Source organism: Liolophura sinensis, chromosome 7, assembly GCF_032854445.1.
Source record: "Liolophura sinensis isolate JHLJ2023 chromosome 7, CUHK_Ljap_v2, whole genome shotgun sequence".
In the NCBI taxonomy this organism is placed as follows: domain Eukaryota; kingdom Metazoa; phylum Mollusca; class Polyplacophora; order Chitonida; family Chitonidae; genus Liolophura; species Liolophura sinensis.
In genome coordinates this window covers 42,293,581-42,317,677 of record NC_088301.1, presented here as the reverse complement: position 1 = coordinate 42,317,677, position 24,097 = coordinate 42,293,581, and the positions used below count along the sequence as shown (strand labels likewise).

The window sequence follows — 24,097 nt, the reverse complement described above, 5'->3', positions numbered from 1 at the left end:
AACAACCAATAAGGTGTGCCTTTTGAACCCTTTGAACTGTTACATTCATGTTGATTATTGAAAAGCCGTTTACATATATTAGAATAACATTGCCTTGACATTTAAAGTATACAGCAATGTTAAAGTTCATATTCATACCTTTTCCTGTTGCATTTGATATCTTCCAAACCAGAATATGATTTAATGAACAAAAGAAAAAAAAATCTTTTCATACACACTTTGCATGGATAAAATTATTGTTAACAATGGTGGTTTCCTGGTATTGTCATAAGCATTGTGCAAATATGCTGTCTTAGCAATTAGGTGGTTGTGGTGTTTAAATCACTGTGTGGGATTGAGGCCCAGACTTGCCAGTCGTGGAACATGCCTTGTTATATCGGGGAGATGAAGTGGCCAATGTAGAATGCTTTAATACAGCCTGATGTACGTGTGTCTCTCAGTCCATGCTTGTTAGATATTAGATTAGACCATCATATCCTAGGAATGTGACGTTCAAGCTCTGGAAGGATAATGCTTAGGACTGTATTAATGCTGTGCCATTTAGTATCCAACACAGTGTTCTGTAAATCCTGAACTATGCCGATTGATCAAGTGAAATATCTAAATCTTCAGTTCAGTCTGAACACTCCGTGTTCAATTCAAGCCAGGCTAAATGCCTTATTTGATTCATGCAGGCTATTGCCTGCTCTGCACGGACTGTGGACAGAATCTCAGGCAATTTGGTTGTATTCAATTATTGGAAATCGATGGCCGCTTTGGCGCAGACCAATCTCCATAACAATCCACTAGCAGGTAGACCCAATGCTCTAGCTTTGGAGCAAGATGGTTACGATACCTAGAAAAAACACATACGTTCTCTCCAGAGCAATGGCTCAACATGTCAATTGCCCCAGCTTCGCTGACATTTTAAGAGAACGAACCTTTCATGACCATTTCCTTGGTTGTCTTTTGTCCGGTGCACATGCCCTGTGTTAGCTTTCTTGGGCAGTGCTCCAGAAAAATAGAATTGTGTATGTAAGAAATCACATTGATGGTGCAGTTCATCATGGCTCAATTCTGTTTTGTTTCTTTAGGTTTTTTGATGACAGGAAGAGCAAAATAAAGGATATAAATTAACATTTTTGTTGACATGGAACCTGAGGTTAAAGTTGATGTTGAATATTCAGTGAGGTGTTTGATTGTGATGTTAAGTTTGTTTTGTTTTGTTTTTTTTATCTAATGTTGTCTGTATTGTGTTTTCAGCGAAGGGTGCAGCTGGGCATGTAGATGAATCAGAGAGTCAAGCTGGATGGATTGAAGGACTAGCCATTTTAGTAGCTGTTATAGTTGTTGTCCTAGTAACTGCCTTCAATGATTGGAGGAAAGAAAAACAGTTCCGTGGTTTGCAAAACAAAATTGAACATGAGCACAAGTTTGCCACAATTCGGGGTGGTGAAGTCCTACAGATTCCAGTGGGAGAATTAGTTGCCGGTGATATATGTCAAGTAAAATATGGTAAGTTTTGTATTTCTTTTTTCCCAGAAAAAGCATAAATATTTGAGAAACTTTGTGAGCAACCAGTTTTTACACTGAGTATACAGCCACTTCTTGACTCAAACCTTATCGTATTTATTTATTCATGAGCAGAAAACAAGTATGGGTTGGATGTTTTTTTTCTATTTTCTGAAGACTTACAATGTACAATACATCCATTATCCATTGCTGAAATATAGTTGGGAGATTGCCACTGGTTCATCCCACCTCACTCACTTCCCGTCCTACCATTCCCCACACCTCCTCCAAACATACCTTATTTGGAATATTGAACACTGTACCATCATTAAAATACTAACATCCATGTATGTATCAGGTTCTATTATAGGATTCAATTTACAGATATGAATCCTGTTTCATTCCATTTGTGTCATTACATGCCTAATCAGTTACATATAAAGCTATTATTGGCCAAACTGCCTGTGCAAACCTTCATACACAACTTTCATGCCCATCTCCATTGCCAGATTACCAAGGCAATTTTTTTGGAATTTTTTCTGTCACCAAGGTGCCCCCAAGCTAAATCCTTAAGTTAAACAGGCAACATCATCAAATATCAGGCACCAGCAATAATGGTCCTTGACAATGACATCCAGTAGATGTCTAACCTTTTACTTAACATCGTTAGTTAACTGTTAGGTGAAAATAAGAATGCATATCATGCACACAAGTCATTTCACATCACCAAAAGCATGGTTTCAGTAGAATTGTTGTCATGTTGTACAGACAGCTGAAAAACATGAATTATTTTAAATTTGATAAGGTCAGCAGTAATAAACACTTTAAGGTCACAGTTGTGTATTTGATATATTGCAATTAGAGAACAAGAACTGCTAATAAAGTCAGTCATGATTTAAAGCTTATTTAGAATGCCAGGCCACCATGGAATTACTGTATTTGACTTAAAATTCCTCAAAAGAATCTTTTTTCAGTGGCAAGTAAATATCATAAAATGTTACTTTGGAAATGTCACTCTAAAAAAGTCTGAAAACACCTTTTTGAGACCAATAGAACTCTTAGAATATGACACGAGCCATGAATGTTGCTTTAGGTCATGTAGCACTTCACTTTGTTTCTTTCTTCATAGGAAGAGGATAGTAGCATTATCAAAATTCATTGTAATATGTAAATATGGTTGTGGACTAGGGGAAATCTGTGACTATTATGGAGCTGTGCACTTTTGCCGTCCCATTTACTTATAAAGCCTGTAATTTACTTATAAAGACCAATCACATAGCTGTTAGAGTTTATGTCTAATGTGGGATGTAGTAGAAAATAAAGTTTTAAATAATGCATGCAAAATGTGGCATATTCTTGTGTGTAACATGCTGACCTGGCCCCGGGATCAAGAAGCAATCTTAGACTTAAGTCAAAATTTCAAATCAGTTTAAAATTCTTATTTCTGATGCAGCAAGGTCAAAATGTTGCTTGATAAGGTAAATTCTGGACAAATTTCAGCTAAAATAACAAAAAGGAACAAACCAAATTTAATGATTAAAATATTGCTTCATTATCCCAGTGCCTGTCACTGAAGTGCAACATTGTCATGCTCATTTATGTACTAAGTTAATGATCACCTGTTATGATCAAAAGTAGCATATCCATCAGTGCACTTCAAGTGCAACATGTTCAACAAGCTGTTCAGTTTCTAGTGTGACTGCCAAGCAAGACATTAACCTATAACGAAAATGAGTACAGCTCTGCTAAAGCCTAAACCTGACCCCACGCAAGTCTGAACACCAGTTAGCAGAGGCCAGTGAACTCCTGGAGAACAGACTTATCCCAACACTGCATTACTACCTGACATATTGTTCTTAAAAGAGGTTTTCAGCCATTCAGCACACCTTGTTCTTTGTGAGATTATACATATAGTAGGTTATATACAGCATAAGCATGTGTATTTGTGCCTGTGATTTCTTGTTAACAGTATCTGTATATAATAACAAATACACTTACAGTTTTAATACAGTGTGATTGGTACTATGTCATATGGAGTCTTCACTATATATAAATCTAATGAACCACTTTCAATTCTAAAAGTTGGTCATTTATTGTCTCTTGTGCCTTTTTTTTGTGATTGTCAATGTTAAGCCTATTGGCCTTGTCTGTTAATACTTTGTCATGATGGGTGTGTCCTGAGGTTCTGAACTTCTTATACATTCTGATTTCCCTGCCATTCATCCCATAAATCACAAATCACCTATAGCTAGCATGAACCTGGTGTGGATTAAAATAAAGAAAATATGATAGCATTTCAACATCTTCAACTTTTGTTCTACAGGTGATCTGCTTCCAGCAGATGGCATCCTCATACAAAGTAATGACCTCAAGGTAGACGAGAGCTCCCTTACAGGAGAGTCTGATCATGTCAAGAAGGGCGATGTCACGGATCCCATGTTGCTCTCAGGTACCATGAGGCAGGCAGTAAAGTGATAAAGCCAAAAACAGAGAAATTTGTACACACATTGCAGTACAGAGCTACTACAACTTTTGCAAGATAATTTGCCTTGTCAAATGAAGTTTCTGTCTTGAAGAAATGTACAATATGACCATTATTGGATAAACACAAAATAATGTATATAAAAGGCTCGTGTTTATGGTTATATCATCCATAGTATAATTGTATTAAGTAATTAGTGGATCGTATGAGCTTTTAAGAAAATAACATCAGCAAGAAAGAAGATTTGTTTACTTCAGTGTTTCACCTTGTAATAACTTTATAAACTTCAGAATAATACATATATGTAACAGTTTGATAATGACTACATTTGGTAAATGTCTTCTCCTAGGAACTCATGTTATGGAAGGCAGTGGTAAGATGCTAGTGGTGGCTGTCGGAGTCAACTCTCAAACAGGGATTATCTTTGCTCTCCTTGGCGCTTCACAAGAAGATAGTGAGAAAAAGAAGAAGAAGAAAAAGAAGGGAGAGGCAGATGTGGAGGCGGGAGGTAGAGTAACAAAAACTTTAAAATGCACAGATTTACTTGCACCACCTTTGGCACAACAAGTTTTAACCTCTTTCCAGCTCTTTTAAAATGTCCACTGCTACTTACTGCCATACACGATTTGCATTGTCACTAGATTTCTTTATGTTATTCTTACCTTTCCCAATAATGTCAGATGCGATCTGTTTTCATGGAAACATTTTATATGCCAGCCATTCCTTTGAATTAAACTTCCAGTAGGGATTACCAGCAGATACAGAGTTAACTCTTATACATTAATTTTATTGCAGTGTATGTTATTCAGTTAATAGTGTAAACAAGGAATGTTGCCTGTCACATATTGGTTTGCTGTGTTCATGGTCAGCATGTAATAACCCAATACTTGTATATGCAGAAGTGTTAATAATGACATGATAGAAGGTTACTCTGGGTTATCCCCCCCTTTTTAACTTTCATTTGAAGTGGCTATGGTATTTGTTTGGCATGCTAAGCTATGAAGTTTGTCTGAAGACAAATAACTGTATGCCAGTTCCCTTTTCTCAGATGTGTTGCAGATGTTTTTCCTTTTCCTTATACAGATGAATGATTAGATTTGCATTGAACTGAATGAATTGGTTTTAAGGTGCACCTTTTGACTTGAATGCGGTGTTGTTACAATGCATTTTCCAGGGTCCAAATTTTGCAGTGTCATCACCAAAATATTCTATACTTTATTAATGGAAATTTTTATACACTTGATTTTGAAACAGTGCGATTCATTGAATGGTTTTAAATTTTTAAACATTTGTGATTGTTACACTGTCAGATGAAACAAAAGTTGTAGATTTCTGTGTATCAAAATAATCAGATTTTGAGGATGACATTTTGTGGGTGACCCTGTGTTATAGAGTTATATGACTTAATGCATCGTTCGTCTTGCTGCCATTTCTTCACTTTTTCTCCCTGCCTGGCATAGGAGTCCAGCCCAACCCCGGTGGACAAACCGTTCCATGTAAGTTCTTCTTTGCTGCCTCACCACTCCTCTTGTTGTACTTTATCCAACAGAAGCCTTATCTTTTTGCTATATTTTTATTTTAAATTATTTATGTATTAAAGTTTTTAACATTTTTTTTTCTTCCTGTTGTCTCTCCAGTGTTGTGCTTCAACTTAGCCCATTTTTGTTGCTTAATTCATTTACTACATTCTTATTTAAATACCTCTTATTTTGCTTCTTCATACAGACTAATGCTAAGTTGCAAAGTACTTACATACTTTACTTTCACACTTATCAACTTTCACTGATCTGGCTTTTTCATTATCACGGTGCTAGTATTTTGGTAGAAATTTCCACTTGTGAGTAGAATTACTGTAGTTGACCTAAACTTTCATCCTTTACATTTGCCTGATTCTGAGAGTGCTATGGATCTTAAGAAGTTGCATTGAGCTTTGTTAGGAAAGTAGGATGATATCCTACTGTAAAATGTAAGTTTCAGTACAAAGAATTTTTTATGACCAATATTTGTGTCTTAAAATACACATTTTCGGTCATCTGCTGAGTATATGTGATAACGTACCAAAAGACTTCATTTACTGCAACAAAAGAAAAAAAAGTAACAGTTTATAAAAACCTATTAATATCTAGTTAACATACAAGAGCTCAGTCACATTTCCTCACTCATTTTGTGATCAGTTTGATGTCCTTTCATTCCTAATCACCTTTTTCTCCAACCTTCTCATTTCATGTCATCATTTTTTGTTTTGGAGCTACAAGTAGCTGCTTTTCTTGGTTTTATGAATTCTTATGTGGTGTTTGAATATACTAAATGAAAGTTTACAATTTGCCCTAGTTTACAAATTTCCCTTTTTGCATTGCCGCGTTTATGTGTATTGATAAAGTACTTGACAGTGCTGTGCACACATCAACATGATTGACTTTAAGCCACACCATGATTGTGCCTGTTATAAAATCTAAGTGGTCGTTAAAAAGTAGATTCTTACTTTGTGAATCTTTACCTGGAAGAGACAAAAAAATTTGCGGGTTCTATATGAAAGTCTTTGGAATCTTTAGTAAAACAGACTAATTAGCACAACATTCGGTTGATGTGAAATTCTATATAAACACATAGTTGAATCAGAATAACGTATTCAAGAATACTCTCCAATGTAAATACATGAACAGTTTATCTTCAGCTGCCCGGTTTCCTCCCACCATAATGCTGCCCGCCATCATATAAGTGAAATATTCTTGAGTACGGTCTGATAACACAAATCAAATAAATAAATAAATATAATATCATTCTGTGTCTCATGTCAAACAGAAGTGATTTTACAGTCAGTGTGGAAAGGATGTTCATGAAATGTGTCATCAGACCGGTTTCCTTATGCACTTGAGCCAGTTCCTTGCCAGGAACAGTTAAGGTTCATACAGCCACAGATGCATGTAGTGTGATAACATTGACCAAAATTCCTTTTTGGAAGAGTTGTCTCGTCTGCATCTTCTATTCGAAGTATTCTTATCCAGATTTTTGCTCATGTATTTCAAAGTGTTTATGTGTTCACAGCATTTTAATTTGTCACTTTTATCTCCTATGATTTTTTTTTTTCTTTTTTTTTTTTCTTTTTTTTTTTATAATTGTCATATAAGAATTGCTTGTGCATTTGTATAATGGGGTGTTAGGGTGTGCATCGTGATGCACTTGTTTACATGTATTTAGCCTTGACGGAATGTGATTGGTGGTGGGAATGTGGATGTGTGTGAATTTTATATGCATATCTTACTTTTGACCTCTGTTTATTAAATTACTGTGTTGTGAGAACGTGTGCGTCATTTAATTCTACAAAGTTCAAAATTAAGTGAAACAGCTGTTAGATTTATATGATTAAGTATTTATTGTAAAATGTTTTGAGTGTATTTGTAATCATTCTTGGATATTGCTGATATGGAGATGTTTATTATGAAAACAAAAACATCATTTGAAGTGGACTACTCATAGCTATCATGCCTGAACCTCAACATGTCATACTTTTGACTGGGGATTACTTAATGTTACATGCTTAACATTTTAAATCTGTTTTTGCAAGTCGTTTGATTTTTTCTTTATTTTAAATATTTTTTTCCTATTAACTTGATGATGCAAATTTTTGGTTCACATCACATTTGACAATTAATGGTTTTTGTTGTTCTCTCAATTTTTTACATGCATGGAGCATTGTGAAGTGGCATGTGGATTGATTTGAGACTTGTTCAGTTCCAGCAGAAAGCAATTTGGTGTACAGAAATCTCTTAAGGAACTTCCACAGTATTTGCTTAGTGTTATTCCATTTTGTGCATTCAGAATGGCTCCCACAGCACACACCAAACTAACATGCAATCTAGGTTCATAGTTCAAAAGATTTAAATATATCTCAGCTGAGATACATCACCTTTGTTGGTAGAATGAGACAGTTTACAAGGAAACAATCTAATTTGAAACTTGCAATTATTAATTCTGTCACGAGTGTGTTGCATTTGCAATGGATTGTGCAGTTACGACAGTTTGTATTCCAAAAAGATCTAGTCACAACAATCTTCTGTTACATGTGTCATGATGTATTGAATACTTGAGCTGTCACAAGCATACTTTTTGGGATTTTCACAGACAAATAACAAACAGAAATACACCCGTATAAACCAAAAGTATAACCTAATAAAAGCCTTGGAATGCAATGAAGTTCAGTAATAAATTAACACATTGCCTGTCTGAATGCACACTAGCAAATGTAAGGATAATAATTGTATGTGCTACATTGGTATAAAATCAGTATTCCTGATAGTATTTGTAATTTTCACATTGATATATATATTTATTATATACATATATTTCAGATATTTGCTGCCCATACTCAGCTTGCATCAGTTTTGTTATGTTATAATTTTCTTGTTTTTCTCTTCATTTTTGTTAGTGCTGTCTAGCGAAGATAATGCAAAAGTGGTGGGTACGTGAAACACGCCCTTATGTTTATTAGCATGTGTCTTTGTGTGTCTGCGCTTTGCCCCATAGGATGCCACCAGAGCAGATGTCTGCTCTAGGAAACCAACAGGCCAATATTATTATTGGATTTCAACCTAGAACCTCATATCCCAAAACATTCTCATGCCCCTTGCAACCACACTCAAAATTCACGCATATGATAAAAAAAAAATTGTTCCAAACACTGTTTTACCACTAATAAGCCTGTGTTGCTCTACTGAACAAAAAGTATCATGTGCATGTTCTTGCTATCTTGTGCACTTGGATATAAAAGATATGTGTGTATGGGGTGCAAGAAGTTTTCTGTTTGAATTTAGTAATATAAGAAACTAACCGTTCATTTGTCTTACTCTGTGTCTATACTAAAATAAACGTTTACTGGTTTTAGTGCACCATTCCACCGTGAAACCTTAATTACCAATGAAACATCATACATGAGAAATCATGCTATGAACTATCAAGTTCCGCCAGAGATGGCACAACTGCTATTGTGGGTGTGCAATGACTTTGTAGCCTTAGTAAAGCCTGGACCCCAGTCCCAACTTTCAACCCTGACCCCCAAACATCTGCAAACACCTGTACACTTTTTCGAGCCTGTGTTGGCTATACCAAGTTGCTTTTTGAATCGTGATGTGTTTGCCTGTTCAGTTTACAAGTATGTTGTTTTGTGTACGTGCTGTAAGTCCGTGTTCATCTGTCTGAATGGTGATTTTTTGTGAATCATTCATTGATCTGTCAGATTAGCCATTCATGAGAAAAATATCGCATCATACATGTTTGCAGACATGTTTTCCAGTGGCTGTTCCACCAGAGCTTTATATGTTGACTTTTGCTGAATGATTAGTGTCTGTATGGGAGTTTTAGTGGGCGCATTTCATCAGATGTCGTGGCCTGACTTGCCAGTTAAACTTACTGTACCAACCGACACGATTAAGCTAAAATATCTCAACATGTGTAGGTTTTGAAATGATGGACTAACACAGTCAGATGGTTCTTTGCAATACAGTGATAACTAGTCCAAGTGTCCAAGTTTAACAGCATGGAAGCTTGCAAGTCCAATCGGTTTGACATGGAATGAGGTCTTGAGCTTAGCAATGTGATGCATAGGATCGTGCATTCACACCGTTGCTTGGGGTACATCGTGAAGCTGTTTTGATGGACGGATTAGGAAATGTTTCCAATCCTATTGAGTATCGCAGCTGTCCATTTTCAGATGAAGAAAGTGAGGAAGAGGAAGTTGCCCCAAAACATGCAAAGGCACGACTTGAGAAGTGGTCTACCAAGTCAAGTTCGTACTTCCGTTCTTGGTTTGATATGATTTGCACTAAATCCCTTGTATGCTCTCAGTTTTAGCATACAAAGCTGCTTGAGTGAATAACAGATCTCTCTGTTACCTTAACATTTTAGGTTAGTGACAAGTGTAGGAAGCATGGTATCTGTGGTGCTTTCTTGTATGAGGATTTGCTGCAGGTGTCTGTTCCATGATGGGAAGCACTAATAGTCAGTGATGTTCTTGACACCAAGGTGTCCCAGCTATATCGAGCTGCAGGACACAGCATGTTTGTATCTAGACTGGCTTTCTCCAAATTTCATGAGGTGGTTAGGCCTTGGACATGTTGGCATGATAGACTCTCGGCCCAATTGAGACTTTCGCAGTGACTGTGAGTTAAATGAGTTTAGGAACAGATTGATCAGTTGTTTAAAAATTCAAGAAAATCCTTGAGATCTTTTCTAAAATGCAAGTTTATATTGTCACTGTTTTAGAGCTGGGAATCTAGCCCTTTTTTGCCAAAATGCGTTGGAATTATGCATGTTTTTGCCATCGAGTATGTGAGTGTGTTTGTATGTGAAGTGTATGTCCCATTTCTTTCAAGTGTATGTGTATTGTGAGTTAAAAATATATGTAAGCACAATTTTATAAAGTTTTTAAATGTTGTAAAGTTTTCTTGCGTTCTGTTCTGTAAACTTGTTCAGACTTTCTGCTGATTTAGTGATGATCTTTTTTAGTTTTCAACTTGCTTTAAGTGTTATAGAAATTTCAAATTGGAGTGTATCTCATTGTAATGTTAACTTATAAATTCAGTGTGAAAATAGTATTTTCATCAGTGTGTTTGTGTTAGCATGCAGTGTTGTTAGCTTAAATTCTCTAGGTTTTGTAATGCAACTTTTAAAATTTGCCTAGTATTCTCATGCACAAACTGACACACTTGATAACCTATTTGTTTCCCTGTTTCTTTAGATTCTGACTTCGCAAATGTGCAGTATAAAGGAACAGGTAATTCGCACAACACAACTAAGGACAATCCAGGTGGTGATGCTAATCAGGTGGTTGAGGATGGAAAGATCGAACTGGAAGAGAAGAAGGAGGGAGCAAAGAAGGAAAAATTAGGGCGAAAGGAAAAGTCTGTTCTGCAAGCCAAGCTCACTCGACTGGCCATCCAGATAGGTTATGGAGGTAATGTTTGCTTATGGACATAACTCAGATGAGTTCTTAGTTGTCCTAAAATAAGCCATTTTTATACAACAGAAAACCTAACTTCTTATTAATGGTTTTGGTTAACTTTACAGACTTTGTTATGTCTTCTAAAAAAAATGAGGGTATTTGTTCAGAATACATGGAGGCCTGAAGGCTGTTTTTGAAGTTGCTCATTTGAAACTTACTTGGGGGAATTTCTTTAATGAGATAAATTTCGAGAAGTATCAATTACCATGCATATATATATGTCCATCTTAACTCTGTTTCATTTGGATCTGATGTTTCAGGCACAGCCATTGCTGTGTTAACAGTTCTCATACTCATCATTCGATACTGCATCCAAGAGTTTGTCGTTGACAAAAAAAACTGGGAAGTGGGTGGTACAGCCACACACATAGCGTTTTTTGTTAAGTATTTCATCATCGGTGTGACTGTGCTGGTTGTGGCGGTGCCAGAAGGGCTTCCATTGGCAGTCACACTTGCTTTAGCTTATTCTGTGCGGGTAAGTCCTCATGCCTCCTACAAATCATATCAATATCACAGACTAGAAGATTCAATAGGTGAGTTTCGAGTTCATAGTCGTTTGTTGTAAAACTTAAAGTAGTGCTTCTGTATCATGTGACTTAACAAAAATGTCAGGCAGCTTATGTTAACATTAAAGGTAAAAGTAATCAGAAATGGTTGCCCTACATTTCTGACAGGTCACATGGTACAGTAGGACATTTTTTACCTTCAGCAATTAGAGAGTGGGAACTCAAAACTCTACTATTGTATTTTTATTCATGTCGCCACATGTATATGTTAAGTTTGCAATTTAAATAGATTACAAAAGCTCAGTTGTCCTCTTAAGTGTCAAGAAGTTGACTTTGATAGCCAGTTCGAAGCAATTTAAGTTGGTAAGACATTCAGGTACAATGGCAGTACAATCCGCTCAAGATTGTCACAAATAATTTTTTTTTTTTTTCAAATACAGGACATAAATATGTTTGTTTAATCTCTGAACACTTCCATAAAAAAAAATCTATAAATTTTTTTCCTATTGTTTTAAACAGAAAATGATGTATGACAACAACTTAGTGCGGCATTTAGATGCCTGTGAAACTATGGGTAATGCGACCGCCATCTGCTCTGACAAGACTGGGACCTTGACAACCAACAGAATGACTGTTGTTCAGAGCTACATTGGGGGTAAGAATACTGCTGCTTTCCATGGAATTCAATCCCATTTGTACATAAGGATTTCTGAACTTACATCAGTTTTAGAGCCCTCTTGCCTATGTCTTTGCATAATTTTCTTTGTTAACCATTGATGGATTTCTCTGTTTTTTTCTGTTTACATTTGACTTGTTTCATTTTTGAGTAGAAATTTGAGAACAAACAGTTCACGTGTTGACAAATTGTTTTGGACCATGATTATTTTGAAACAATTCATTTAATCGATAATAGTGTAATTTTTTTTTTCTTGTACATGTCTATCTATTTCAGGCATTCATTACAAAAACACTCCAACATTTTCCGCCTTACCACCTGGTTCTGGGCCTCTCCTTATCAAGGCTATCGCCATCAACAGTGGCTATACCTCCAGGGTTCTTGTGAGTATATTCTCCGACATCATCATATCAAATTGGGAAAAAAAAAGGCTCTAGGATGTTTGCTTTGGGGGAAATAAAGCAGTTCTAATGACATAAGTACTTTGTTCTTTAACCATACAATTTGGCTGTGGATAAATTTCGGAGAATGTTACGAAGTGAACACCTTGGCCGTTTTGGCCGCTGTCACCAGGCGTGTCAGGTATCTGGTGAAGGCCAATGGTTTTCTCTGGTAATTCTGGCATCCCCCACTGCTGTTGTACAAGTGAAAATTTCTTCAAGTAAATGAGTAAGTAAATGTGACGTGAGCACATACATAATTACAATTGCTTGCTGTAAAAGTTTCCTGTGTTCCTCTTGTTCTAGCCATCTGAGGACGGTGGATTTGGCAAACAAGTAGGAAACAAGACCGAATGTGCCCTTTTGGGATTTGTACAGGACATGGGCCAGGACTATGAGTCTGTTCGTATTGAAACACCAGAAGAGAAGCTGTACAAAGTCTACACATTCAACTCTGTGCGCAAATCCATGAGCACAGTCATCCCAAAAGAAGGGGGTGGATTCAGGCTGTTTACCAAGGGCGCCTCCGAGATTGTCTTGTCAAAGTAAGGCTTTATTACATTTGTCTGTTGTTGTGATCCGTTTCTTGTCATTAGAATCAAGATTAAAAACAAAGCTGTCTGTCGTTGAACTAAATATCCACATGAAAATTTTAGATGCACGTATAGGTCATGAAATATTACTTTTAGTGCTCAAAATAGTAACCTGTCATCAGGTGGATCAACTACTGGAAAGGTTTGTATCCTGAACTCTGAGAAAGCATTTGAGACACTTCATACAGATTAACTTGGTGTAGCTGTGCAATATTTGTGACAGATGTGTACATTCACTGTTGTAGCCTGGTTAAAGTTTTGTTGGGGTGGTTGATTGACCAAGTATGACCTATATTGCAGGTGTGATTATATCATTGGCACTGATGGACAACCACATACTTTCTCAACGGCGGCCCAGGAAGAAATCGTGGCCAACATCATCGAACCCATGGCTGCTGATGGTCTTCGTACTATTTGCATTGCCTACAAAACTTTTGTGAAAGGTCAGAACATCTATGTTAAATGAAGAAGAAAATAGTTTTCAGAACAGTCTTCCAGCAACCAGCAGAAGGTCGTGTGTTTCCTCCCACCATAATGCTGGCCATCATTGTATAAGTGAAATATTTTTGAGTACATCAATCAAATGAATAAATAGTTTTTAGAGCAGCATTAAAAAGTTCAAAAAATAGAGCGCTGCTGGAATGATGTCCGTTTCAAGATTTCTGAAAATATGGTGTCTTTTAAAATAACACTTGCCTGATTTGCGAAAAGGAAAGTCACATTGCTTTCAGAGTGAGAAGTTGCCCCATTTGTTGTCACTCAAATGTTTTACATTTTTTACCATGGGCCATATATTTAACAAGGACATGAGTGGAAGACAGCATTTTACAGGATTTCAAAGTTCTTGCAAATTTGCGCCTTCTTGTATCAGTGGTAAAGGAGCTTAAGCATTTGGTGGTGGAGATGTATTTTCACACCCAGTCTCAACTGTTTTAGAGGAGAAAGGCAATGAGAATGATGTGGTATACAGCGAGGAGCCAGACTGGGAGAATGAAGATGAAATTGTGAAGGGTCTGACCTGCCTCTGTGTCGTTGGCATCGAGGACCCTGTCCGCCCAGAGGTGAGCTATTCTCTCTATCTATTTTAATAATGTGCTCAATTTTCAGTTGCCATTATAAAGTTTTAGATCATATCATTGTGCAGTTGACAAAGTCAATGAGATGAACTGAGCATTGGATTAACCCCTAGACATGTGTGTTATACATTGTTCTCCAGTCTAGATTTGACTGTTCCACAGAATTTAAATCCGGTTCCATGATCTGATATGTCGGTATGCTCTTTGTCAAATTATTAAACATAAATTAATCAGTCTGATGTGTTTGAATGAAATCTTTCATATCTTACTGTTGCAAAACATTAATGTGAAAGCGAGGATCCTCATAGATGGTAAAATTAGGTAGATTTTGTGGTTTCAAGTCGCTCTGTCCTGTGCTAACCCATTTAGAACACCATTGCTTTGGGGTTTTGTTTTTGAAATGATATCTACTTGATAAGGTTTTTCTGTTTTTGATTGTGTTGCCCAGGTACCTAGTGCCATCAAGCGATGTCAGCGCTCTGGAATCTGCGTTCGTATGGTGACAGGAGACAATGTGAACACAGCTCGGTCTATCGCTTCAAAGTGTGGTATCTTGAAACCCAATGACGATTTTCTTGTGCTGGAAGGAAAGGAATTCAACAGGAAGATCCGTGATCCTACGACTGGAGAGGTAAAGTTTGTGTGACAGACCACGAGCTATGAAACACCTACTTTAAGTTCCGCATGAACTGTTCAATCATGTCATCATTACGTACTCGCGTTGTGCAGTTCAGCATGTTACAACATACAGCAAATAAACTGTTCGCAGTCAGTATAACTTATTGTCATATGGTTTCATTCTTACTCAGATACTTTCTTTACAGTTGCTGTTAGTGCTTCACTTCTACATCTGGTGAAGTAGTGTAAGTGATAGAAGAGTCCTTATAAAAGGTCAAGGTTGTAGCATTCACAGTCTATACCATTTATGATCAGCCAGCTCTGTTACAACTAGATGTCCTTGTTTGAAGATTCTTCTGATGTGTGCGCGTGAAGACAGTGTGGTCACGAGTTTGGTATTTATTGTGCAGGTGTCACAGGAGCTCCTGGACCAGGTGTGGCCCAATCTTAGGGTGCTAGCAAGGTCCTCTCCCCAAGACAAGTACACCTTAGTCAAGGGAATCATCGACAGCAAGCTCCACTCAAACCGTGAAGTTGTGGCTGTCACAGGAGATGGCACCAATGATGGGCCAGCCCTGAAGAAGGCTGATGTCGGATTCGCTATGGTACGATGTTTGCTGGAATGGAAATAAAGCATAGATCTGATGGTTCTGTTGTTTTATGGGTGTGCTTTGCAAAAATCCATTTCTCAAGCAGTCAAGTGAAAGAATTTGTTTCTTAGAAATGTACATGTAGTTAATCTGCATGAAGTGTTTTGCATATTTTAGCGTGCAACTTCTCAATCTTTCTACATACCAAAGAGCAACTTTCAGTGCAATTTATGCACATTTATGATAAGATTTTGGAGACAAAACCACATTGGTTGAATTGGCCAATTTCAGGGCTTTGCAAAAAGTACAATTTTATCAGTCTACACAGAATAATGCTTTCATAATATGCTTAAATAAACACTTTGCAAATGTGCAAAAAGGTTAAAGAATTACAAAATTACATAAAAGGTAAAAACCTACATAGTAGAGAACTTGAGATTATAGTAGCAAATATCTTTTTTTTTTATTGTTTAAACCGTGAGCAGTGAACTTAGGGAACCTTGTGTCCTATTTTCCAGGGGATTTCAGGTACAGATGTAGCAAAGGAAGCCTCAGACATCATTCTGACGGATGACAACTTTACGAGTATTGTCAAAGCTGTAATGTGGGGTAGAAACGTATACGACAGCATTGCCAAGTTTCTACAGTTCCAGTTGACGGTCAATGTGGTAGCCGTCATTGTGGCATTCCTAGGAGCTTGTGTGATTGAGGTTTGTAGATTGTGTGGTCTGGTGCTTTCTTGTACTGCAGTGCCACGGTTTTAAGTCACTTAGAAGTCAAAAGAAGAATGGCATTTAGAAGTTGGAACTTGAAAATCTGGAGAAAAGTTTGAAGTGGCCACTTATTTTTAAACCCAAACAGTAATGTTACACTATCATTGATGAGTGCATTGATGCCAACACATTTGCTTGTTGTGTTTACTAATAAGTGGCTAACATCAAATTTTTGTGACGTTTTCACGATAAAGAAGAAATCTTAACTGAGCTAACATAAACAAAACTCGTATGAATGATCTCCCGAGTTAGTTTTGAAATATATGGCAATCATTAAAACATAAAATGTTGGATGTGTATTACATTGTTTGTATGTAAAAAGAGAAAAGTTGTTGGTGATTGTTGACTTGGATGACTTCGGCAGGTATTTCAGATGAATTTGAAATTGCAAATAACCCTCGTTTAATGAATCATGTGTGCTTAATTTTACTACTGTCAAAGGATGATACTTTTTGGGATGCAGTCAGATAGGATTCATAACAGCCGTCAGATATTCACTCTTTGGTAATCATTCAAGATTCATTCCAGATCAAATGTTGAAGTGTCATGCTACCTTAAGTTACGATTGCCCCTCAAGTAGCAGAGAGGGTCTGCTGAACATGTTTGTGATTCCGTTGTTGTTGTTAAAACAGGACAGTCCTCTGAAGGCCATCCAGATGTTGTGGGTTAATCTCATTATGGACACCCTGGCCTCGTTGGCTCTAGCCACCGAACTGCCCAGTGAAGAACTCCTCCAGCGTAAACCTTATGGCCGCACCAAGCCTCTCATATCACGCACCATGATGAAGAATATCTTAGGCCACTCTGTTTACCAAATGGCCGTCATTTTTACCTTACTATTTGCAGGTAAGACCAGAGTTTTGTGGTGATGATGATGATGATAAACACATATGGCTGGCTGTATTGGCATCTGGTACTCTCATGATTTTATGGATCACAACTTTTGGCTGATGTATACTGTATACTGTCCTCTGTGAGATGTCATCCATTGAATCATGTATATATTATATGCCACGACCTCTAAGTGCCACTTTACCATCTATCCACTTAGGAACACATAAATGAACAGTACTTCCATTATTTTACACATGTGTAGTAGATAATCAATATGCGTAATGTGGATTGGTGTGCCCGAGATATCAGTTAACTCATTTTCTCAGTATCAGATTTTTTTGTTCTACTGCACATTTCAGTTGTAATGCCAAGTACCTGAAACATTTCAGAAATCGAAGATGAAGCGGTAAATTTTGATGTTTGTCTGTTCACAGGTGCTGAGATATTTGATATTGATGACGGCCGAGGCGTCAAAGCCCTTCATTCTCCTCCCACTGAGCATTTCACCATGATTTTCAACACCTTTGTCATGATGACTTTGTTCAATGAGATTAATGCGCGTAAAATCCACGGGCAGCGCAATGTCTTTGCAGGATTGCAGAGGAACCCTATCTTTATCGGAATCTGGATTGGTACAATGGTTGGCCAGGTGAGCATGAACCGACATTCATATGCATTTGACCTGCTTACAAATCGCAGAGTTGCACGAGACATGGGTTTGATACTTTTCTCGGACAGGGATTGAGATTTACATGGTTCATAGTGGAGATCAGCCACAAATGTGACTGTCTTATGTCATGAAGTCCACTTGCCTTCCACCAATATGACCTTTGTAACGTATGGGAGAGAAACTCACCAGTGGTCGTTGGTTTACTCGAGCTTTACTGCACATTTCAGCTGTAATGCTCATTATCTATATAATCAATATTGTGTACATCACACATGGTAAAATTTGGTAGGAACTTGTTAAAGTGTACCCAGGGCATTTATGCCTTAAGCAACAATCAAATGAGAAAAGAAATACTTAAATAAGTAACTTATAATTAACAGATTATTCCATTGTTCTCCCATTGCCAGTTAATGGTTGTTGTTCATTCCTAGATTACAACTGGCAGTTGTACATTTATGTTTTGTTTAACACTACTGTTTGCTACAGTTATGCCATGACCTGTAAATTTTAACTATGATTTAGTTGTATTTGAAAGCCTAATATTGTCTCCTGACAGGTGATTATCATACATCTGGGAGGATTGGCGTTCAGCACTAAGGGGCTTTCAATAGCACAATGGCTCTGGTGTTTCTTTTTTGGTGTGGGTGCCCTCCTTTGGGGTCAGGTAGGTCTTAAAGTGTGAATGGAATGAACAGTTACATCTCTTTTACAGTTTGTGATCAACACTATGACAAAAAGAAATATTCCGATAATACAATGAACTTGTGGAACCCCCATATTAATTATTTGTCCTCTGTTGGTAGTGAAGTGGACTATGTTTGAAGGTTCCCCCGCTTGACTGACAGTTTGTCACAGATCAGTATTTTGAACCTCTTTTCAAAACAGTTCACTGCATTGAGGGGTTCCATCCTTTAATATCAATGGAACACAACATAATTTTGACTCTCCTCTTCCTCATGTATAAATGTTCTGGACAGTATGAATTATGTCAAAGCTGGTGATCTGAGCTGTGGCTCACTTGGGTACTTACACTCTTCATACTTTTAGACAAGCGGGTACACTGAATGATGTGTTGAGGACGGAATGAATGTTTAATCCTTCACATGAAGGAAGAACCCCTAATCTCGCAAAGTTTAATTAAAATTAGGAAATTTAGGAAAATGGAAATAGATTTTTCAGTATAGATTTTATTTTACTAGGTCATGAGGTTCCACTCTGTCAAAAGTATCTGCTGAACAGGATTTTGGTTATATTTTCACATGCTTGCCCCCTCTGTCCAGGACCTGAAAATGCTAGGACAAGCTGTTGACTTAATTTGTACTCCTAAAAATGCTTAACTAATATTTACTTCTTAGTTTTGTTGTAAAGATCTAAGAATATTTATTTTGAGAATTGCCAGATATTGGCTGACATAATTTAGTACTGTGTTCTGACCATTGTTGAAGAAGTTTCATTTGAACAGGATTCTGTGATTGTTCTTACCATCTGCAAAAAAAAAGAGGGAACCCTAGGGTAATAAAGGGCTTGTAACAGCGAGCAAATAATATTTTAATTTTGGCCGAGGCTAGGATATTTAAAAAACGAAGTACGGGATTATTACAGGGCAGTTAGATCTGAAAAAAACTCAAAACGACCTTGAAAAAAGATAGGGTAGTTAACATTTTGATTTCTGTGAATCCCTCATTGAATTGAAACTTGGACATTGTTTCAACATTACAACAGTTCAAATAGGGGATACCGACATAAAGGGTCTCTAAATAGTGTAAAGCTGTTTCATGTAACAGTGGTATCCCTGTCTCTTTGTCATTTGGGTTTTTAGAATGGCTGTTTTATGTGGTCTAATAAATACTTTGAAATTATCTTCAATTATCCAAAATCCTCTTACTGAAATTGACCTGGTAAGGAAGAAATTCTTATTTTATATAGGCATTGTTCACAGTCCTACTCTGCTTTTGTTATATGGTTACTACTTGTGTCTTCAGGTCATTACCACTATTCCCACTCATAAACTCCCGAAGAGGATATTCACGTTCTTCTCTCAGCCACCGCCAGACATGGCTGTGGACGAAATAGAGGGTGCCGACGAACTGCACCCTCTTGAGTCAGACACCATGGGACGTAGAGGTCAAATTTTGTGGGTGCGCGGTTTGACAAGGCTACAGCAGCAGGTAAAGTCTTTTTCTTCCCCAGCTATCTTTCTCCATTCGTGTTGTCTAAAAGTGGTTCGTGGTGTTGTGTCCTGTATGTATCTGTAATACTGTCTTCCTACAGTAAATGTCTCCTGATCATGTGAATGTCTTATGCCAAGTGTATGTCTGTGATGTAGTGGTTGTAGAGTCATTCCTCTAGTGTATTGTGGAGTACTAGCTCCTCTGATTGTCTCGTGTACATGTATGTATGTATGTCTGAGTCTGTACGGATGTTGTAGGAGTGCATATTATATACGTGAAATAGACTGGGTACTGGTCTTGTGCCTGTACAAAAATAAGTGCAGTATGGTTTTGTATTGGAAGTGGCGTAGTTTGTTTTTCCCTCTGTCCATTTATGGTGCTTTAGATGTTGACGGAAATGAAGGCGCTGATATTAGTGTTGTTGTTGAACCTTTGGTGAGCGTGGCCTGACTGACCTTGTGCTCTGACATCCCTCTGCCATATGGTGACACACATCCCTTGGGGAGTCCAGGACCAATGCCCGTAACTCCATCAACAGAAGGGGAGACAAGCACACTGACAGGTGACAACTGTACAATAAAGGAGATTACACCAAGAACATTTCCAGTGTTTCTCTCATCGCCAGAGTGACTCAGGATTGACAGAAGGATGAGAGCTCCCACCACCAAGCTATGAAAATGTTGGCACACAAGAATATGTGAGAATAGTATGGCATGAGGATTTTTTGCCGGCTGCTTCTCTTTAGGTTTAATTCATATACAAAAATACACATTTCTTACAGTCAACTCAACCTTCTAAACATTTTACTTTATACATTTATTTCAGGACTTCACACACCTCTCCAATTCTCATTTAACCTCCTTACCTTTACAGGTAAAACTGAAATCCATTTGTGATATATATGCTGTTTATTTTACAGGTGATACATCTGCAATGTTTTTGCATTACAGGGAAAAACTTGTCTTGTCATGACAACAAAAAAAAAAAAAGAGAAAAATCCCAAGATATTTTTCCTCCCCTGCATGTTATGTTCTGAAGTGGTATAGTTTCTGAGGAGTAGAGTTTTATTGGTTTAATACTTCCTGATATAGGAATGCTTTTGTTGTTTGGGTTTGTGGTATATTCTGTGCATTGCGTACTATTACCTTAACCTGTGTGACTTGTATTAGGACACTCGCTGGGTGTATCCCTGTGTATAAGTTCCATGTTATACTCTTGAGAACCATTCGTGGGAGTACTGGTAACAGAATAATTAAACTTCGCATTGCATGAGTCATGATAAGATCTTTTCTCTTTTTCTCATGGATCTCCCTGAAACATCTTAGTTTTCTGGTATCTTGTTATTTTTGGTTTTATTTTTATGCCTTCTTGGAATTGCCTGACCGTTAATGTAGTTTATAATGTTTTATTCGCGTCCAAAAGAAAAAAGTTTTAGCCCTTAACCATGTGCTGGCGGAAATATACCGGGCTGAATTCTTGCGTCAGAAAATGTATGAAAAGCCAAAAGAAATATGCTGAAGTAATGCTGTTAGAAATTGTTTGGAGGAGACTGCCAAGAGTGTGTAATGGGGAGGATATGAAGTGTGAAGATTGTTTGGTGTCCGCTTGGTGGCGCTGCTGTGAAGTGGACCCGCCCGTAAATACCCTGTTTCTCTTCTGTTTGACAGCTGCGAGTTGTACGAGCTTTTAAGAGTACTCTGGAGGACCTGGAAGAGAAGCGAAGTGTCCACAGTTTTCACAGTTTCCACAGTTTACGTAGCTCGCGTAGTCACCCTGGCCCTCGGCCCATCAGTGAGGAGCTATTCCACTCTGACCTGGTTACATGCTCCTCGCGAAATGGCCGTAACTCCTACACAAATAACATAGATACCACGGCCACCACCCCTGTTGAACCTTCGCTTAAGTCTAAAAGCCTCTCGTATGAAAATGTGCCCCTTGTTGAGAAACAGCCCTCACCCCTTCTCGCCCCCACGAACCCAGTACAACTCAATGCGGAGTCGCCACCAAAGACACTTAACCACTCTGCTGAGCTGACTAGTGTACACGAGACTTCTATATAGGCTTACAGAGTTATCTTCCTTTAGGACACCATGTGGCATATTTATACACAAGTCTATGAAAAGTGGGCCTCCTACATGATCTTCTTTTTGATGCCATGAGGGTTTATGGTGATGCAAATACTTTCTTGGTTTTGTATTTTTTCAAAAGTACAGATAGTGTCAGAATTTTTGGAAATATATAAAGATAGGATCTGTTTTGTATGTAATGCAGAATGACAGGGTGTTTATGTCATTGAAATGGTTGTCAGATCATGTTGCAATTGTGTGGTAAGGGTTGCTCACGTCATGGGTTCTAGTCAAAATGTGGGCATCAGGGAAAGTTTTATAAAAAATGCACTTCGTTTGATTTCATTTTTTTAGTTACTTCTTCGTACATTCCATAGAAGTAATCATTCCTGACAGGTGCACATGTGTGTAGCTGCTTTGCATAGGCTGCTGGTTACCTGGGTCTTGTTAAGCAATGGGATTATACGGACACGAAGTAAGGACTGGCCTACAAATGGTAATCTGATTCTGACTCTGTACTTGCTGCAACTGCACCGTGACGAATCCAGTACATTCTTGTGAGTATGTAAGTGACCCTGGTGTGCTGAGTAGACACTGCAGGGAAAATGCACCTCGTTACAACCTGTACCGTTGTGTGTGCGCATATTGTGGTCACAAAGAGACAAGGTTCTGCACCGTGTGGTCAGTTTCACCTGTGTGTGTGCTGTTGGCATGCTGATGACGCCCCACCGCTCCACTCCCTGGTCCGGCTCTACCACAACCCAGCCGCAGACAATCACCTGGCATTCCCATACGTACACACATTGCACCGGAGAGAAAACTTCTCCAGTCTGTTACTTTGTCAGTGTTCATATTTAAGCTCTGTTGTTATCTCACGGTCCGTATATATGGCAGTTTAGTGTGAATTTGGTTATAGTTTCAGTCCAGTCTCAGTTCCCATTGTCTCCGAACCCTTCATGTCCGAATATTTTTATGTTCTTGCTTAAGTATGAGTTGCCCATGCATCACATCATTTTTCATGTATCCTTGTTATATTACTCTAAACTACACCCTGTGTAAGGAGGAGTCCTTGTTTTTAGTTTTGTAAATCTACACTCTTTCATACAACAAGCAGTAGGGCTGTGCAGGTCAGTTCAGTGCCTATTTCATTTTCTTGCTATGGGACCCTTCCCAGCTTTAAGCTGGTAACATTGAGTACTGAAGCTTCATTTCCTTCATGGTGAGATGTACGTCTCTCTGCTGTAACAGCAAACCTCACTGCTGCCTTTCTAATGCTTCTGTTCACTCTTGACAAGAAGACCCTTTATTGCATTATCTGGAACCTATTTCCTGTTCTGTCTCAATTTTCCTGTATCCCTTACATTTTGTTTTTTCTATTGTCTACATACTCCCTGGATTCCCATTTCCGTTCTGTCTACTGTTTGCCAAAGTTTTTACTCTCATTCAGTGGCCTTTCCTGTCTTGAAGAGAGTTTTCAAAGTCATTCATAGTGGTGAAACACATCCCATGTTGTTGTAGAAGTTATTTAGACAAAGTTATCTTCACTGTGGTGCAATTGAGGTTAAACTGGTAGTAGTTTGGTCATAGAGTTCAGCTACTGTTTTTGGTATCATGAAGGTTGTCTAAAAGTTGAGCACATATTAAATTTGTATATTGTTGATACTGCAGTTGTGTACAGCGACACATGGATATACCAGTACAATTTTTTTTTTCATGTCTTTGAGCATTCCTTATGTGATTTTTATGCATGGACATAGGTTTCCGGAGGTTCAGCAGTGTTGAGGTTCTGTTACATTTGTTGCTCTGATGTTCTATGCCCACATTTTCTCTGTTACAAGCTCTGAATGTGTGGCTATTCAGAGCTGCCTACGGGGTGATTTATGTGGCCTCGCCTAGCCAGTCTCATCTCTGTGTGATAAACAATTATTGTGATTTTTCAGATTACCAAAAAGCTTAGCCTCTGTATATAATAAATATATATAATGTATATGTGTGTGTTAGAGTGTGTGACATGTGTTGTTTGGATGTGTGGTTTGTGTGTTGGGTGGTGGGGGAGGGGCATTAAGTGGGGAGTAGTATGTGTTTTGTTGTTGGATTAATTTGCATATTTCAAC

At 37.9% G+C, this 24,097-nt stretch overlaps 1 protein-coding gene across 4 annotated transcripts in view; it reads left to right on the top strand.

The window, feature by feature from the left end:
- Nucleotides 1–24,097, top strand: part of LOC135470134 (plasma membrane calcium-transporting ATPase 2-like) — a 92,579-nt gene that overhangs the window by 55,368 nt on the left and 13,114 nt on the right. For 2 of the 4 annotated variants that reach the window (XM_064748897.1, XM_064748900.1), the window contains exons 5-23: nucleotides 1,243–1,494; nucleotides 3,815–3,940; nucleotides 4,323–4,481; nucleotides 5,434–5,469; nucleotides 8,400–8,432; nucleotides 10,707–10,922; nucleotides 11,231–11,445; nucleotides 11,996–12,131; nucleotides 12,429–12,535; nucleotides 12,899–13,137; nucleotides 13,486–13,628; nucleotides 14,122–14,246; nucleotides 14,710–14,892; nucleotides 15,290–15,484; nucleotides 15,988–16,179; nucleotides 16,875–17,088; nucleotides 17,511–17,725; nucleotides 18,303–18,410; nucleotides 19,729–19,914. In XM_064748897.1, the coding sequence (XP_064604967.1) occupies nucleotides 1,243–1,494; nucleotides 3,815–3,940; nucleotides 4,323–4,481; nucleotides 5,434–5,469; nucleotides 8,400–8,432; nucleotides 10,707–10,922; nucleotides 11,231–11,445; nucleotides 11,996–12,131; nucleotides 12,429–12,535; nucleotides 12,899–13,137; nucleotides 13,486–13,628; nucleotides 14,122–14,246; nucleotides 14,710–14,892; nucleotides 15,290–15,484; nucleotides 15,988–16,179; nucleotides 16,875–17,088; nucleotides 17,511–17,725; nucleotides 18,303–18,410; nucleotides 19,729–19,914 (3,080 nt within the window). Of the gene's footprint in view, nucleotides 1–1,242; nucleotides 1,495–3,814; nucleotides 3,941–4,322; nucleotides 4,482–5,433; nucleotides 5,470–8,399; nucleotides 8,433–9,680; nucleotides 9,756–10,706; nucleotides 10,923–11,230; nucleotides 11,446–11,995; nucleotides 12,132–12,428; nucleotides 12,536–12,898; nucleotides 13,138–13,485; nucleotides 13,629–14,121; nucleotides 14,247–14,709; nucleotides 14,893–15,289; nucleotides 15,485–15,987; nucleotides 16,180–16,874; nucleotides 17,089–17,510; nucleotides 17,726–18,302; nucleotides 18,411–19,728; nucleotides 19,915–24,097 lie in introns of all 4 variants that reach the window. The other 2 variants (XM_064748899.1, XM_064748898.1) reach the window with 2 other exon arrangements.